Source organism: Cajanus cajan, chromosome 3, assembly GCF_000230855.2.
Source record: "Cajanus cajan strain Asha chromosome 3, NIPB_CcT2T_4, whole genome shotgun sequence".
Classification (NCBI taxonomy): Eukaryota; Viridiplantae; Streptophyta; class Magnoliopsida; order Fabales; family Fabaceae; genus Cajanus; species Cajanus cajan.
The window spans coordinates 5,760,110-5,777,057 of NC_138519.1; the positions used below are offsets into that span (position 1 = coordinate 5,760,110).

At 31.0% G+C, this 16,948-nt stretch overlaps 2 protein-coding genes across 5 annotated transcripts; one reads left to right on the top strand and one right to left on the bottom strand.

Moving 5' to 3' along the window:
- Positions 1–1,482: 1,482 nt before the first annotated feature.
- On the top strand, positions 1,483–6,124 carry LOC109794790 (rRNA biogenesis RRP36-like protein). The gene is made up of 10 exons (XM_083070271.1): positions 1,483–1,640; positions 1,736–1,828; positions 1,944–2,083; positions 2,179–2,245; positions 2,741–2,793; positions 2,946–3,000; positions 3,082–3,156; positions 3,245–3,362; positions 5,665–5,711; positions 5,816–6,124. The coding sequence occupies exons 1-10, from the start codon at positions 1,632–1,634 to the stop codon at positions 5,915–5,917; spliced, it is 759 nt and encodes a 252-aa protein (XP_082926397.1). The 5' UTR covers positions 1,483–1,631; the 3' UTR covers positions 5,918–6,124.
- A 3,031-nt stretch (positions 6,125–9,155) lies between these two features.
- Positions 9,156–11,021, bottom strand: LOC109794529 (serine/threonine-protein kinase Aurora-3). Of its 4 annotated transcripts, none has more exons than XM_029270577.2 (6): positions 10,432–11,021; positions 10,114–10,356; positions 9,940–9,993; positions 9,655–9,857; positions 9,497–9,569; positions 9,156–9,386 (listed from the first exon to the last, which is right to left on the bottom strand). In XM_029270577.2, exons 1-6 carry the CDS (start codon positions 10,534–10,536, stop codon positions 9,288–9,290), a joined length of 777 nt encoding a protein of 258 aa, XP_029126410.2. In that variant the 5' UTR covers positions 10,537–11,021; the 3' UTR covers positions 9,156–9,287. The 4 variants fall into 4 exon arrangements, with proteins under 4 accessions (XP_029126410.2, XP_020209563.2, XP_020209564.2 ...); XM_020353974.3 differs by having other exon boundaries at positions 9,940–10,035; positions 10,432–10,640; XM_020353975.3 differs by having other exon boundaries at positions 9,655–9,869; positions 10,432–10,638.
- Between the last annotated feature and the right edge of the window lie 5,927 nt (positions 11,022–16,948).

Below are 16,948 nucleotides of genomic sequence, written 5' to 3' on the forward strand. Positions count from 1 at the left end.
GGTGTTTGGACACCTTTCTATAGGACGACATCCATATCACACCTAAAAAAATATATTCTTGAACAGAAAGATAAAAAGCCATATTCATTGATTCTTCCTCAATCCAATCGAATCCTAAACTAAACATGGCTAATCAAGAAGGAAATAAAGGAAATCATGCCAACCAATGAAATCAAAGAAGAACCTTAGGGGATTATGCTCAACAACAAAGTCCCTGACAATTTTCTAGCATAATAGCTCCAACAACCTCATGGACTGTGGAAATGAAACTCGCCTTCCTCAACTTAGTTAGTACACATTAGTTTGTAGGGATGAACCATGAGGATCCATATGGACATATATCAAACTTCCATGTTCTGTGTGGTTCCATGGGGATTCTTGAAGGCAATGAGGAAGCAATTTATCTCTGTTTATTTCCATTTTCTTTTACAGATAAGGTGAATACATGGTAGCAATCTTATCCAAATCAAAGCCTCACTAGTTGGAGTGATGTGGAGAAAAAAATTGTGAACAAGTTCTTCCTATATTCTAGGAACATTAATGCCATATCAAAGATAGCTACCTACCATCAAGGGTTTGATGAGCCCTTTTTTGAAGCATGAGAGTGTTTCAAGTCTCTTCTAAGAAGGTGCTCCAATCATGGCTTTGAAGACATTGTTCGGTTGAATATATTCTATTACAGAATCAAGCCAGATATAAAGATGCTCTTGAATGCATCAGTAGGTGTGGTATCATGATATCTCCTAAGGTTGAAGAAACCACAAAAATCATTGAATCTCTTACCTCTTTTAACCATCAAACACAACATTGTGGACACAATGTTTTAAGGAGAGGTGTTAATAATTTGAATACCAATGATGTAATCTTGGCTCAAAACAAGCTCCGACCCAATAAATTAAAACCCTAACAAAATAACAAGGCAAAACTTCCTCTACAACTTCACTCAGTTAAAAAAACTTCAACACTTTCATTATGTTTTACTATTTCATTCGTGTTTTATCATCAATTTAAATATAGTCTAAAGGTATGATTCATAATTAGATTTACTTACATTTTTAAGTCTTTTAAATTTAGAGTATATCTTTTTAATCTTTCAAATTTAAAATTATATTTTTAATCTTTAAGATATAAAAATTTATCATTTTAATTTTTTAAATATAAAATTTATTTTTTAATCTCTATAATTTAAATAATATTATATTAGTCATTCATGTATCATTAGTACAAATTAAGATGGACCAAAATAATATATATATATATATATATATATATATATATATATGTTATAAAGATTAAAAATATAAATATTAAATTTAAAGATTAAAATAAATATATTTTTTTAAATTATAAAAAATAACACAATATTCAATTTTGACATATCAAAACAATAAATATTCTAAATTGGACAAAATTATATCCAAGTTTTTATATATTTTTTAAAAAATAATTTGTGGCCGGAAAATATTTTCCTTGTTTTGGTATCCTTGAAGTGGTGCTTTGTCAGTTCCCTCGTCACAAGCCGTTGTCGTTTTGATCCGTGGTGTTAGGGTTCTTTTCAATTTTTGGCATTCACCATCAAATCAGCGATACTGCCATCGTTTTGAGCTGCGGCCTTGTTGCACCGGAAACACATGACTGAGGTATTCCAACGATTAATTCGTGTATTTTCAATTTCAACATTCTTGTAACAATAAAATTGATTCTATTTTTCTGTGTACATAACGTAAAATTGAAGGAGCAAAAAATCAGATTCCGTGACTCCATGGAGCTACAGTATCAAGAGAGTGAGACAGACGAGTCTTCTTCTTCTTATAGTTCCTCAGAAGACGTGGGTAACTTTATAAATACCATAAAGTCGCGGTTTTTATAGGTTTTTCTTTTGGGGTTGCTTTGAAACCAAGTTCATAGTGAGTGTGAAGTGTGATTGATTTTGATGATTATAGGAGGAGGAGGAGGAGGAGATAGAGAAGGAGCTGGCTGATGTAACGTTTGAGGAGTTGCAGAAAGCACGCTCAAATGGGGCACATGCATTTTTGCAGAAACCCAGAGAGGACAAAAAATTAAAAAGGGCTAACAAGAACAGGTATTGTATTTTGTAACAGTTTACTAGAGTGGTTTTCTTATTCTTGTGTTGTGTCCATGAAACCACATGCAAATAAATGTGTAATGTTTGCCTAGGCCAATGGAGGCTAGTTGCAAGAAGCCGGTTTCTGCTTTTAGAGAGGTCATCCAAGCTCCAAAGAAGGTTGATTTATTTGTTACTTGTACAGTTTAATGTTCTGTTTATTTTTTAAAATTCATTCTATGTTACTGCTTTTTGTTGAATTGTTTGACGCATTGAGTAGTTTAACTCCTCAATGTCTAATGAGGCCCTGTAGCAGGCAAATCATTCTAATATTTTATCCCTACAGTGTAAAGCCATTTGCTGACTTATACAGAGGTGGGAGACCAGTTGTTGTCTGTTGTTTATTGTTTGCTTTACATTTTACATGTGCACACACATTCTGACACATTATTAAGACTTTGGGTTCATTTCATGTGTGTAGATTCTGGATATGAGCTGGGTTAAATGAATTATTGCAATGTCTTAAGCTATGCAAATACATATTAGAAGTTTTAAAATTTCAGTGCTTGTGCTATTTGGTGTGGTAGTTATGTTGAATTTCATATGATTAATGAATTATTCATTTTATAGATGTGGATATTATTGTAAGTTATGTGTACCTTCAATAATGTTTAGGTTGTACGCGATCCACGATTTGAGTCTCTTTGTGGCAACCTTGACACTGAAGGGTATGTTCACTAATTGATTTTATTTAATTATTGCTGGATTATATTTATGCCTATGAACAACTCAATGCAAATGGTTTTTATGTTGCTTTTTATTTAAAGAAGTGTTTTCAACTAAGTGTGGAAAGTTCTCTATATATACTTGTACTTTGCAGGTTTAGGAAGAGATATAATTTTTTATTTGAAAATGATCTTCCTGCTGAAAGACAGGTAGTCTGCTTGACTGTAATTACAGAATTCTCTCTGACTTATTCTATGAGTTCCTCTCATTACATCATCTGGGCATTACAGGCTCTTAAGAAGGAATTGAAAAAGTATAAAGATCCAAAGCACATAAATGAAATAGAAGAACGTATATCATGGATTGTGAGTACTTGACTTTTAAAGTCTGTCTTCTTCCTCTGGAAGTACGATATTTATTAATTTTCTTGATCATACATACATCTCTTTTCAGGATAAACAACTCAAGTCTGGTTCAGCAAAGCATATTGATGCAGGAATATTGGCTAAACACAAGAAGAAAGAGAGAGAAGCAGCAAAGCAGGGAAAACGTCCTTTTTATCTCAAGAAATGTAATCCTTCTTTCTTCCATGCCCTCTCTCTTGACACAAGTCTTGTTTTTCAATATTGTCATTTTACAAAAGATTCTGTTGCTTTTCCGAATTGTTATCTTACAAATACAAACATATGTACATTTAGGTATGAGTTTGTGATTAGCTCAGTTAAACATATTGCATTACTTCACCTGTTGTTATTATCAAGGAGTGCTGTTTTAGCCTCCAATTAGGCAATTATTCTTGTATAGCTATTTAGACTTTCAGTAATTCATAGAAATTGGTAGATAAGTACCTAAGGCATTTAACTTTTAACATCAAAGTCTCTTAGGTCAATGTAGTCACCAGATCACTCCATCGTATCCACCCTTCAGGATCACTTGTTTCTCATGATAGCCAACCGTTCTGCTGAATTTTACTTTACTTAAAATATTGACTGTCAACATATAAAAAATAATTAAATCTTAGAGATTTATACCACTTAATGCCTCACATCTTAGCTTTATAAATAACAAGTATAGATCACTAGAATCACTAAAACTGCCGTTATGCCATTAAAACTATGTGCTGTCTGAAATTTATTTTCTACAGAATTCACCTCTAATTGTAACAGTCATTAGGAATGCCTAAAAAATGAAAAAGCTGTGAAATTTTTATAACTTGCTGTGTCTTAGTTTTCAAAAAGAAACAAGTGTCATGGATTTTCAGCTCCTAAAGTTTAAGTTATGCAATGAACTAACAGTGCTGCCAGATTAAGAGAGATTATGCTTTTTCTGCCAAAATCCTAGACTGTACATTTGTTCAATCAATTTTTTAAGATTACATTATGATAGACCCCTTAGTTAGTGAGGTTTGTGAGTCAAAGAAATACAAGGTTTATGCTAGAAAGAAGGGGAATGGGCCTGCCACTGCTTTGGCCTATTAAGGGTGGGTTTATGTTAGCAGATCTGTAGCTGCCTATAAACAGGAGTAAACTATAAATAATTTAGGGGACTTTTGGTGATTGAGAAAGCAGTGTAATGAGTTGATCCAGACCTCTTGAATATCTGGAGCAGTGTATTGGTTCCTGGGGGCTTCTCCCTGGTTCTTTCTCACTGTTGTGCTCCAGTTCTATGATTCTATCTCATAATTGCCAACTCCATAGCATAAAAAATACATGAAGTCCATTGTTCTGCATACTTGCTTAACATTGACTTTACTTATCATAGTACTTTCTACTCTTTAGAACCTGGCCTTGGTGACATGAATGAATTATAGGAAGATCAGATCCAGTGACTCTCTAACTGTTGCACGAAGTAATGAAACTTAGCCTGTCTTTGCAAGGAATTCAACTTTTATCCAGGAATGCAGAGGCTTCTATTCTCCTTCTTTTCCAATCTTCTCTGATCTGTTTACTGCTTTGTTTTCTTTTCCTGCTAAAATTTTAAGCAATTTTAAATGTATAAAAATTGCATGGAAGCATAATATGTATTATTCCTAAGTTTCCCATTAAGCTGTGTCACATGCTTAAAGTTTTGATTATGGTAGTGTTGCCTTAGGCATAAGAGCCATTGGACCATAGAAACTAGAGACTAGCTTTTATAAAATAGTAATTGGTATCTTATAATAAAATGATTTTGTTTTGCTTAGTCTTCCTAATTAAATAATTCTTTATTTTGGTAGGGAAACTTAGACCTTTCTCATAATTTATTGTCATACTCAATCCAATTTAACTAATAAGAATTAAGCTTGTGTTTGAAATTTTGTATGCTAGTCCTATTTAACCTTATAATCTATTACTATTACTATGACAGTTACAACAATAATAGCCCTTTTTCATTCATGTATTTGAGGAGATATACTAAGGGGATGTTACAGTTTGTAGTCTGTAGGATGTAAAGCCGCATCTATGTAGTATGATTGGAAAGCAATCTAGCCTTATTTGGATAATATTTTCCATAAATGTTTTATAAGAAAACAAAATAAGAAGATAAAATGAATTAAACTTCTCTCATAAGTATCAACATATGTATCTTGGCTTTTGGATAAGTTAGATAAGAGATTTTCTATAAAAGTTGGAGTATACGAGTTTAACTTATTGGAGAAGTTTAATTTGGAGAAGTTTAATTCATTTTACCCTATTTTCTTCTATAACTGTTTATAGTGAAAACAGAGTCCTAGTTATTCACGCATAGCAGTGAGGTTCCTTGGCAATCCTATGAATCTAACGGAGGGTTAATTGGTACTAAACTAATAAATTTAATGACTTATCAAACAGATAAATACATTTAAAATGAAGCATCAAACTATAGATGCTGACTGCTTTTTCTATTCCTTGCAGCTGAAATACGGAAACAAAGGCTTATTGAAAAATATAATCATCTCAAGGTATATATATCTTAGAACATCTTTCTGTATACCGTACCCCGACCCTTTTATGCCATTTGTTTATTGTCTTTTCTACTAACTCTATATTTACTCATCATTTTTAGTCATCTGGAAAACTTGAAGCATTTGTTGAGAAAAGGAGGAGGAGGAATGCTGCAAAGGACCACAGATACATGCCATATCGTAGATCTGATGACATGGAATAGATTTTGTAGTTTTCAGATTCTTTCATAAGCTATGATTATATTGGAATATAGCACCAAAAATTCGTATATGAATTTTGTCTACCATTTTTGGGGATTAAATATTGACCCTTATTAATGACTAGTGGTATTTGTTGTGTGACTGACTAGGATTTATCTATTGAAGATTTACTAATTTGGTAATGGAGAGGTGTCACTAGACTTGCGCAATCTTTTGATTCTTTTTTGTTGTGTACGCATGGAGAAATGTGTTTGCCATTATCAATAGGTCCCTTGTTTTAGAAACCATTTATTTAAGATATTTTTTTTTTATAATTATAACAAAATCAAGATGACTTTCTGCTTGAGAAAGCCTCTATTGAAGCCGAGTTTCTACGTGCATTTCGAATTAGAGTGCAAATTGAATTTCATCTGCGAATAACATGTTTGACAGTCATATTTGACTTGTGTTTGAACTTTGAACATGATTTAGGTTAGCAAACTATAGTTTGAATATCAGTGAGAAATAAAAAAAAATGCATTGCGAATTTTTTACATAAATAATAATTTTTTTAAATTACAAAAGTAACATATGTGCAACATTATTTACCCAACTAGAACCAATCACTGTTCATGTTCAGAATTCGGTTCCCCGGGAACCGAATTCTGAGCTTCAATATATATATATATATATATATATATATATATATATATATATATATATATATATATTATTTTTTTTTACAACTCAGAATTTGGTTCCCGGGGAACTGAATTATGAGTTGTTTTAATTTTTTTTTTTTTTTTTTGCATTTGTGGTCCAGTGTGTGCAAGTTTTGGAAGTGGAACGGGCCGTTCCGGAAGCAGAACGGCCCGTTCTGCTTAAACACTTAGAGTGCTTTTTTAAAAATTGGAACGGTCCGTTCTAATTTTAAAAAAAACACTCTAAGTGTTTAAGCAGAACGGACCGTTCTGCTTCCGGAACGGTCCGTTCCACTTCCAGCATTCGCCCAAAATGGGCCCCAAACGCAAAAAAAAAACAAAAAAAAAAATTAAAACAACTCAGAATTCGGTTCCCCGATAACCGAATTCTGAGTTGTAAAAAAAATATATATATATTGAAGCTCAGAATCCGGTTCCCGGAAAACCGAATTCTGAGCATGAACAGTGATTGGTTCTAGTTGGGTAAATAATGTTGCACAGATGTTATTTTGGTAATTTTTTTTTTAAAATTTTATTTACGTAAAAAATTCAATGCATTGCTTTTCCATCGGGTCAAACCATAATTTGCAAATATCTTTAAGTAGTGGAAATTTTAGAGTTTTCCTTCCACTTGATTTCTGTTTCCGTTGCAGGTTTTTAATTGTCATCTTGATGAATAGAGTACTTTTGTTTTGAAATAGTCGTTTAATAACCATTTGTTATAATTTAATATTATTTTTATTTGGCATTAGGTGTTACTGAGATGGAGTTTCCCTTCCAATTTAATGTTTATCGGGCAATTATTCAAACTGAAAGCTTATACTGATTTATAAATGGAATACAATGAGCGTTGATGAGGCACAAATTGCCAAAATGTGAGTGAATACAATTCAGTTTTTTAGTAAGCAAAAAAATATATATCTCGGTTGAATCCATCACAGGTTGGTGATTACTTGAAATGGTTGATCCATAATTTAAAAAAAAAATGCTAGAAAAATGAGGAAAATCATGAAAACAAATGCATAATGTTCAATAACAATGAACTCAAAAAATTAGTAAGTAAAATAAAAATTTCCAAGGACTTTTATAACAACACTGGAAATATATAAATTATAAAAAGGTCCTCAATTTGACTCGGGTTAGTCCTCTTCAACCAACAACTTAAGTGAGTTGGGGCAAAATAACTAATAACCTCTGAAAAATGAGCAAACTTATTAAAACTCGTTTAATTTAGGAGTGGTTAAATATGTTGAATCTAATAGCTTCAATCCATTTAACTTGGTTTTTCTGGGTATGATGGATTGGAATTTTCACCTCACTAACCTGTCTTGTTTCCACCTTGGAAACAAGTAGAAAAATTGTGAATGATGGGCATGAAAGAGGAGAAAGAAATATATGTGCAAATGTAATATTTGTGGTAATCTTTTATTTTAGTTAAAATGTATATTTGATAAATTTCGATAGTCTCTGATCTTTAATATATCCTTTTGAGCATTTAATGTTAAATTTATCAAATAAATTTCGATTTATAGCTAATATATCATCCAGAGCATTTCACATGTCTAATTAATTTTAAATATAAATAATTTTAATTTTGTCTATTTCATAGAATTATGAAAAATGTTTATGTAATAAATTTTGATCATATCTATTAGAGTGTAAAGTAAGTCTCACATTAATTAAAATTGAATATGTTAAGCAATATATAAGTGTGAAAGTGTAAAGTGTGGGTCTCACATTAATTAAAATTGAATATGTTAAGCAATATATAAGTGTGAAAGACTCATTTATCTAAAATATTAAGATTTCAAATTATGTTATAATATCAAACTTACTAATAGATTTACTCACTATTTATGGATAAAATACTCCTTGATATTTAACTCTTCTGATCCAAATATATTTAGTGACACAAAAAAAAAACTATATCTATTTTTTTTATAAAAGAAGTCATAAAAATATAGATAAAAAATAAAAAGGAATTTGAATCTTTTAAAGTTAGTTAGATGGAAAAGTAAATTTATAAATGAGTTAATCACTTATACACTGTCAGTGTAAAGTTTTTTTACACTGACAACTAGTTATATCTTTTAATTGTGTCATGTCACTGTTAAAAGTAGATGTGTTTACAGTGACATGACACAATTAAAAGATATAATTAGTTGTCAGTGTAAAAAAAATTTACACTGATAATATACAGATGATTAACTTTTTCTAAATATTGTTTAATCATTTAACGACTCTGATTAGTTCTTTATTAAAATTTTAAAAAATTAAATTACTATTAACACAACTTTATTGAAGCATGTTCCTTGACTGTTATTCATAAATTTTTTTTAAAAAAAATCCTTTAATTATTCATATATATATCCTTGATTTTTTTGGGCAAATTCTAAAGACAGGCTGAATTACAATGTATTAATTACAATTATCATAAATTATTAGAATTTAGAAATCAAAATTAATATCAACAACAAAAGGTTTAAATTAAATGAAAAGGCAAGTGCTAGAAAGTCAATGGCCTCTTCAGCGCAATGACATCAGAAGGGGAAGAATCAGATTTTGGACATGCAGCTCAAACGGTGATTATAATACTTTAGTATTTAAACAAAAAGCAAACATTTCATCACATTGCAATATCAGATGTAAAATTCAGCTCTGATCCTTTTGTTCCACAGGTAAACAGTCGATACTAATTGCAGACACCCATGGGATTTGCATTCTTGATTATCCAAGGATGTTCCATTATCCTCTGAAGTGAGAGTCTTTGTGAAGAGTCTTTTACCAGAAGCTGCATCAATTAACATAATGCAGTTAGAAGAAGGACCTAATCTATTATTCTCTTCTCTAAAATGATATGTTTTTGCAAGCATATGAATATGTAGATAAGAACGAACTTACCCGACTAATAAGATGTTTGGCTTCTGAAGAAACAAAAGGAGTGGAAGGGAAGCTTAGGTCAACCTTCATTATCCTGAACAAATATAAATTCATTGTAAAAGGGACATTTATGTTGTGATAAACTACTCTGCATACACAAGTCTCATGCACTAACATACCTTTTGAAGGTATCAGATTGAGTCTCAGCCTCAAATGGAGGAGCACCATAAAGGAACTCATAACAAAGGATACCCAGAGTCCAGTTATCAACTGCGTAATCATGAGCTTTGTTTTCTACCATTTCGGGTGCTAAATAATCCAAGGTTCCACACATGGTATGCCTTTTGCTTCTTGATTGTACTGACCAACCAAAGTCTGCGATCTTAAGACGACCCTGAAAGCAAGGGATTATGAAACTAACTGAAACAAAATAGCAAAGGGGAAAGGAAGAAGAAAAGGCATACCTGATGGTCGAGCAACAAGTTTTCAGGCTTGATATCTCTGTGAATAACATGCTTCTGGTGACAATATGCCAAAGCCTTTGTAAGGCTTAAAATATACTAAAAGTAAAAAAGGAAAGAAAGATAAGAGTGAAGATAATGGAAGATAGGAAGACATTGAGAGTAAGAAAGGATTACCGTGGCAGCTTGGTTCTCACTAAAGTGACCCTTTTTGCTGAGTTCCTTGTAAAGCTCGCCATTGTGAGCATATTCGAGAATCAAAAAGACGCGCTCAGAGTCATGAAACCAACCATAGAGACGAAGAACGTTGGGATGCTGAAGACTCATCTGAATCTCCATCTCCCTCCTCACTTGATGATGAATTCTGTACTTCTCCAGCTGTTCCTTGAAAATAACTTTCAATGCAACCACAAATTTGCTCTGCCCACAAATAACTTGCAAATTCATAAACCCAATTCAAAACCTAATATTTGAAATTTCAGAGGGAAATCAAACCTTCACTTCTCTGGCCACGTACACTCTGCCGAATTTCCCTTTGCCCAGAGGCTTCCCGATCTCGAAGTCGCTCAGCGACCATTCTCGATTTCGCTTTTCGCCCATTTTCGGACCCGATGAGGCTTCTCAGAATTTGAATTGGTTCCAACCCGCGCAACCTCAAACGCCACCGTTTAGTGCAGGCGCTCTTCATCGTGTGGGATAAGATATTAAATTTTAATTTTTATAAAATCCCATTTATATTAATTGAAAAAAATCAAAATTTTAAAGTAATCGATATTCATCAATTTAATGATCATTCGTATTGTTTTGGTTTACATAAATTTTATGTTTTTGTTAAATACAAAATAATTTTAATTATTTAAAAAATTTAAGTTATAATTAATTTAATTTATTATTCTGAAAATTGGCAAGGCGTTGCTTGCCTCTGGGTCTAATTGGGCCTAATGCACAAATCTCGCTGACTAGTAGTTCATCCCCCAATAAGAGCACCTCCAGCGGAGGGTTCTTATTCAGTTTCTTATTTATAAGCTCCGTTTCTAATAAGGAATGACCATTGGAGTAGCTTACGTGGTACAGGAAGGAAACTTTTTTTTAAGCTCCGTGTCTTGCAGAAGTAACGGTGCTTGCCTGCTTCATATGTACTTTCTATTTTTTTTTCTTTACTTTTCTCTATATAAATTATTATAATAATATGAGGTGTTAAAAAATGTAGTATAAGTTGTAGAAAAGTTAGGGTGCTTATAAGCAATTCTTATTGAAGCAAAAATTGTAAAAATATAATATGAATTGCTTATAAATGACGTGACACAGTAGGACCTATTTAAAGTGGTTGGGAGTTGCTTATAAGCAACTCCCATTGTAGATGCTCTAAGGGTGTCAACACGTGGTTGCTACTCAAAAGATCCATTTGTAATGTAATTTATCTTGTTCAACACAGGCGATGGGCATAAAAGGGGTGTTCACCCCTGAGTCAGATATCGCATCAAAAAATCATGCTTTGTTTTGGATACTACAATTTTTCTTTTTATTTTACGGTTTATATCCAGGTCAAGTCCTTTTTTTTTTTGCATGTGGGAAACCAAGCAATTGATTCTCCCTTCAAGCATTCAATTCTTTATATTATTTTAAAGCTTTTATGATTTCAGATTGAAAACAATCCGTACGTAGTGGAAAAGATAATGGTCCCGTGATTTTAAAACATTTTCCAGAAAAATTTGATTTTAAAACAAGTTCAGAAAAATGTTTCATTTTCTCAATTCATATACAAACCATCAATTCAATAATGCAGCGTAAAATATTATTTCTCAAATTCTTGATGGAAAACATTCATGCAATTATTAAAATTACTATTGATGGAAAAGTATAAATTCTCAAACACAAGCTCTGATACCACATGTAAATTTCACATAATATTTGAATGATCAAATAAGATCTTAGAATTCATAGTTTTCACATATAAGATTAGATAGAAACACTAACTTTAATCCATGATGAGATTGATGACTTTGAATCTTGTAGAATTTGTAAGAAGAATATTTTCTATCTCTTTCTCTTTATCTTTTCTTTGTACTCTTTATTTCTGGATGGTAATTTTAAGAGACAAACTTTCATAGGCAGAGATAGAGACTATTCATGTCCTTCCATTATATATATATTGTTTCCATTAAACAATATACCCCTTCATTAAAACATAATAACTCCTTCCCAAAAGTCATACCCTTTCATTCAAAATAATTGAATAATATATTCTCAAAAGTCATATCATTTCATTTGCCACACACATGAGACATTAATTTCTTACACGTTCTGGATTCAGCACGGACCATTCTAGAATACCAACTAGGATTGATGTTTAAATTTAAGTGTTATATTTCAACAAAATGTAGCAATGTGGTTCAAAGATTGAAAACAAAAATTCATAACATAACATAAATTCAAATATTAAAATATGCACCAGAGTTGATCTTTTCATCCTTATTTTTCATCATTGCCCATATAAATAATAAATCAATTAGGCGTAGTTTACCGTCTGTGCCGCCATGACCTAGAACAGTAGATGCAACAAACTTATGCATAATTTTAATGGCAGCATGACGAATGTAGATGAATTTCATTAACCAGCCTCCCATTGTGTATGACCTGTTACAACCCCCCAAAACATGTATGAATTAAATGATCTTGGATTTTTTTCCCTTATGGTTTGAAATCCAAAGATACCATTAAATTCCTCCAAATTGAGACGATACTTTATATTAAAAAGTTTAAAGAAAATCAATCATGGTTCATAATTTGTCCCGGTTAAAATTTTAATATGGAGAGAACTAAGATATTCAAGAACAATCCTTGATCTGGAACGGCTCGTTCTGAAACCAGAACGGCCCGTTCTACTTGCATTTTTTGTGTGTTAATTTTGAATCTGAAACGGGTCATTCCAAATTAAAAAAAAACACACAAGGAATGCAAGTGAAATGGGCCGTTCTGGTTTTAAAACGGGCCGTTCCAGATCATTAAAGAAGGGGGAGAGGAGGCATGCCACCTATGCATTTACGTGGCATCCACGTCATCACATTTAACGCCGTTTGTGGAATTTGGACGGAAAGTCCCACATTGACATTTTTTAAATTATTGGAGACTAAATTGAAACAAAAAATTATTGAGGGACGGAATTGAAACTATTAATTATTATAAGGGACCAAATTAGGTGTTTTGCCTAATATTTTCATATCAAATTTAAAATCAGATATTAGTTATACAAAAATATCAAGATTATATAGTAAATTGCCAATAAGATTCTAGTTAAATAATTAATTTTTTTAATTATATTGTTAACAAATAATTTATTATAAAGCTAATCAATTTTTCTCTATATTAATTATCAATAAAATTTAATAACTTTTAATTTAACTGTTGAATCGATAAAATTTAACATATACCAGGAATTATTGAGCGGAGTAACTTTACCAAAAGTTATTTTGTGAGTCAATTGATTCCTCTTCTCTCTCTCTCTCTCTATATATATATATATATATATATATATATATATAATCTTATTGATCTTTTTTAATATATGAGTGTCAATTTTAATTATCTTTATTGTTACCAAACGGAATATTAAACAGTTTCGATGAATGCAATTTTTGATAGATTATTAAACATTTTTGACAGATCAAATTTTTGACAAACCATTATCTGTTAGTAACATTCCATCGAAAAATTTTGACTTAAGCATCTGTCGAAAATTTGCGTAAAAATTCTTACATTTTCGACAAATATAAATTCGTCAAAAATATTCCATCGGTAATATAATTTTTTATACAAATTTTTTTTCATCAAAAATATAAATTTTTCAACATATTTGTATCTATCGAAAATTATCGACGAATATATCCATCGGAAATATAAATTTTCTAACACATTTGTATCCGTCAAAAATATAAAAATTTTGACAGATTTCTATCTATCGGAAATTATCCATTAGAAATATAAATTTTTCGACAGACTTGTATTTATAAAAAATTATCAGTCGGTAAAATCAGTCGAAAATATAAATTTTTGATAGATTTATATCCTTCGATTATATAACTTTTCCTACGATTTTTTTCGTCGAAAATATAAATTGTCCACCAAATTTGTATCTGTCGAGGATTATCAGTTGGTAATTTGTATTTTTCTTGTAGTGATAGAAATCATGATTCTCGAGAATTACAAATCTTAGAAATCATGATTCTTGAAAATAACTAAAATCTGTTTAGTTACTCATAGATGTTCTGAGGAATATTCATATAGGATTATCGAGAATTAAAATTTTTCATATTTGATTTCAATAGTATATTATTGAGTACATAATTATTATTTACAAAAAATATTCTTTATTAAAATAAACTCATTAGATATATTTAGTTACTCGAATCTTATTACAAATATTACATTAAACTATTTTTAAAAATTATAATTAAAATTATTTAAATACAAATTCAACAAAAGAAATAAATAAAGAAAAATGTTACATAATAAATGAGAAAGATAAAAATATATTATTTCATTTCATTCAAATAAATAAATAAATTAGTATTAACAAATAACATTAAACTATAAAAAAATCGACTTTAATAATATTATTAAAATTGATAAGGTCAAAAATTATCAAATACAAGAAAGAGAGAGATATGGGAGGCAGAGAGAGGGAGAAAGAAAGGGAGAAGGAGTGAGGGTAAGAGTGACACAAAGCAAGGGGAGAAAGAGAAATAGAATGAGAGAGAGAGGAGTGAGAGAGAGGGAAAGATAGGAAGTGAGAGAGAGATAGAGATAAAGATAGAGGAAGAGATGGGGAGTGGGAGTGAGAGAGATAGAAATAGAGGGAGAGAGGCAGAGATGGGGAGTGAGAGTGAGAGTGAGAGTGAGAGAGATAGAGATAGAGGGAGAAAGAAAAATAGAAAGAGAGAGAATGAAGAGAAAAAATAGAGGCAAAAGTGGAGAGAGAGACTCATATATTCCGTTTTGTTTGAGTTTCGATCTCTTTTTGATCCAACCACTGAAAGAGTGTGATGGATCAAGTGCTCGGAGAGTATCCAGAATTGTCCTATTAGCAAAAATTTGATCATAATAGGACCATAAATTTGAGAAAGCTTGGCGAGGTTGATTTCCAATCTTCGAGATGTTTGCTATGATTGGAAAAGGGAAAGTCCCTGAAGGATATTTGGAGGATTTTAGTGTTTTGAAGACATGAATACTTATCCATGCTAAGGTGATTAGTAGAAAAAATGAAAGGTAGTGCATGGTTCTTAATTTGCTTCTATTGTGGTTTGTTTCTTGTATATATAAGAAAGTAATGTTGCTATAATTTTTTGAATAATTCTCCTTCCATGATTCACCTCACCAGATTCATTGAATGACATGTCCTGAAAGTTAGTATAAAAAGAATTTTTTGAATAATTCTCTTTCTATGGTTTATCTCATGAGATTCATTGAATGGTAGAAATCATAATTAGAGATGAGAAGTATGTATGGAAGGAAAAGGAAAAATTGGACTTTCTTTTCTACCTTGTATAGAAAAATTATTGGTGTTTAAAGCTTTTTGTCTTTAACTTGAAATGTCAAATAAGAGTAGAGATGGCAACGGGGTGGGGTGGGTACGGGTTTCATGATACCCGTCCCCGCGAGTTAAACTCATCCCCGTCTCCGTACCTGTATTCGTCAGGTATGTGATTTTCATCCTCATCCCTGTCCCTGTCAGGTATCGAGTATACCCGTACCTGTTAAAAAAAATTTTATATATTTTTTTAAATATAATATTTTTAAATTATTATTTTTAATTATATTATAATTATAATTAGGTTATTTCTTTATTTCATATTATAATAAATAATCATACATAAAAAAATATTAAAATTCTTTAATATAATTAAATTCAAAGTGAGTATTAAATTAAAAATGGAAACGGGGACGGGTACGAGTATGGGTACAGGGCGGTTAAGTACATATCCGTACCCGTACCCGTACCCGTACCCGATTTAATATATCGTGTTTTACCCGTACCCGTACCCGGTTAAACCGGGTATTCCCGGTCAAAATTAGGATGAGTTCGGATATTATCCGTGGGTACAAGTATATTTGTTATCCCTAAATAAAAATGACGAAAATATATTGTTTTTTTTTTTTTTGGGTCGGGCTGGAGTATAATATGAGCATATTCCTGCATATTTAATTCTCTTTATCTGCAATTAATTAATTCCGTAGAATTTGACATGTTGTCCCTACTAGAAGACTTTTCGTAAAGCAGGGAAGTTGGATAAGAGGATGAGTGGGCACAGGATTTATTGCTTTATGAATTTTAAAAACAAAACAGATTTATTCTAAATTTTAACGAATCATGATGCCTATAGCAAAGTTAATTAAGCAGTGGACTTGACTGGGACTGCATTTTTTTTTTCTGTAGAAGTGTTTGGCTATTGTATACATTTCGAATTTGAGAACTAAGAATGATTCACAAATTATTTTCTTAAAGTTTGACTTTACAAAGTGTATTTTAGCGTGTGCAAGCGCTCATAAATGGCATAAAAAAATCCTTGGCTGTGCTTTTCAATCTTGACCAGGTTTAAGAATTTAAATTATATAATTTTTATTAAGTATTACATCACTTAATAATTTTATATTAAATGTGAATTTTATAAATTTAACGGTTAGATTGAAAGTTTTGTATTCTTAAATTATATATACAAAATTTTATAGTAATCCAAGATGATTTAATATTTCATTCTTATAAAATAAAATTGACGTAATATATTTATTTCAAAATATAAACACTTTGATTATCTTCAAGTTGTTGTTCAATTTTAATAAAATTTGATATATACATATAAGTTGATATGAACTTTCAATCTAACGATTGAATTTATAAAACTCATATTTAATATAAAATTATTGAGTAGGATAACACTTAATAAAAATTATACCGATATAGTTTGAACCGTCCCCTGTATATATATATAAATTAAGACTCACTGCTTCCTGTAAA

Excerpts from the sequence above, each read along its gene's own strand:
- LOC109794790 (XM_083070271.1), top strand. Across the intron at positions 1,829-1,943 it reads CTTATAGTTCCTCAGAAGAC|GAGGAGGAGGAGGAGGAGAT; the intron begins GTGGGTAACTTT and ends TGATGATTATAG. Across the intron at positions 2,084-2,178 it reads AAAAGGGCTAACAAGAACAG|GCCAATGGAGGCTAGTTGCA; the intron begins GTATTGTATTTT and ends ATGTTTGCCTAG.
- LOC109794529 (XM_020353973.3), bottom strand. The coding sequence starts at position 10,536 with ATGGGCGAAAAGCGAAATCGAGAATGGTCGCTGAGCGACTTCGAGATC. Across the intron at positions 10,036-10,113 it reads GTGAGAACCAAGCTGCCACG|TATATTTTAAGCCTTACAAA; the intron begins GTAATCCTTTCT and ends TTTTACTTTTAG. Across the intron at positions 9,570-9,654 it reads CAATCTGATACCTTCAAAAG|GATAATGAAGGTTGACCTAA; the intron begins GTATGTTAGTGC and ends ATATTTGTTCAG.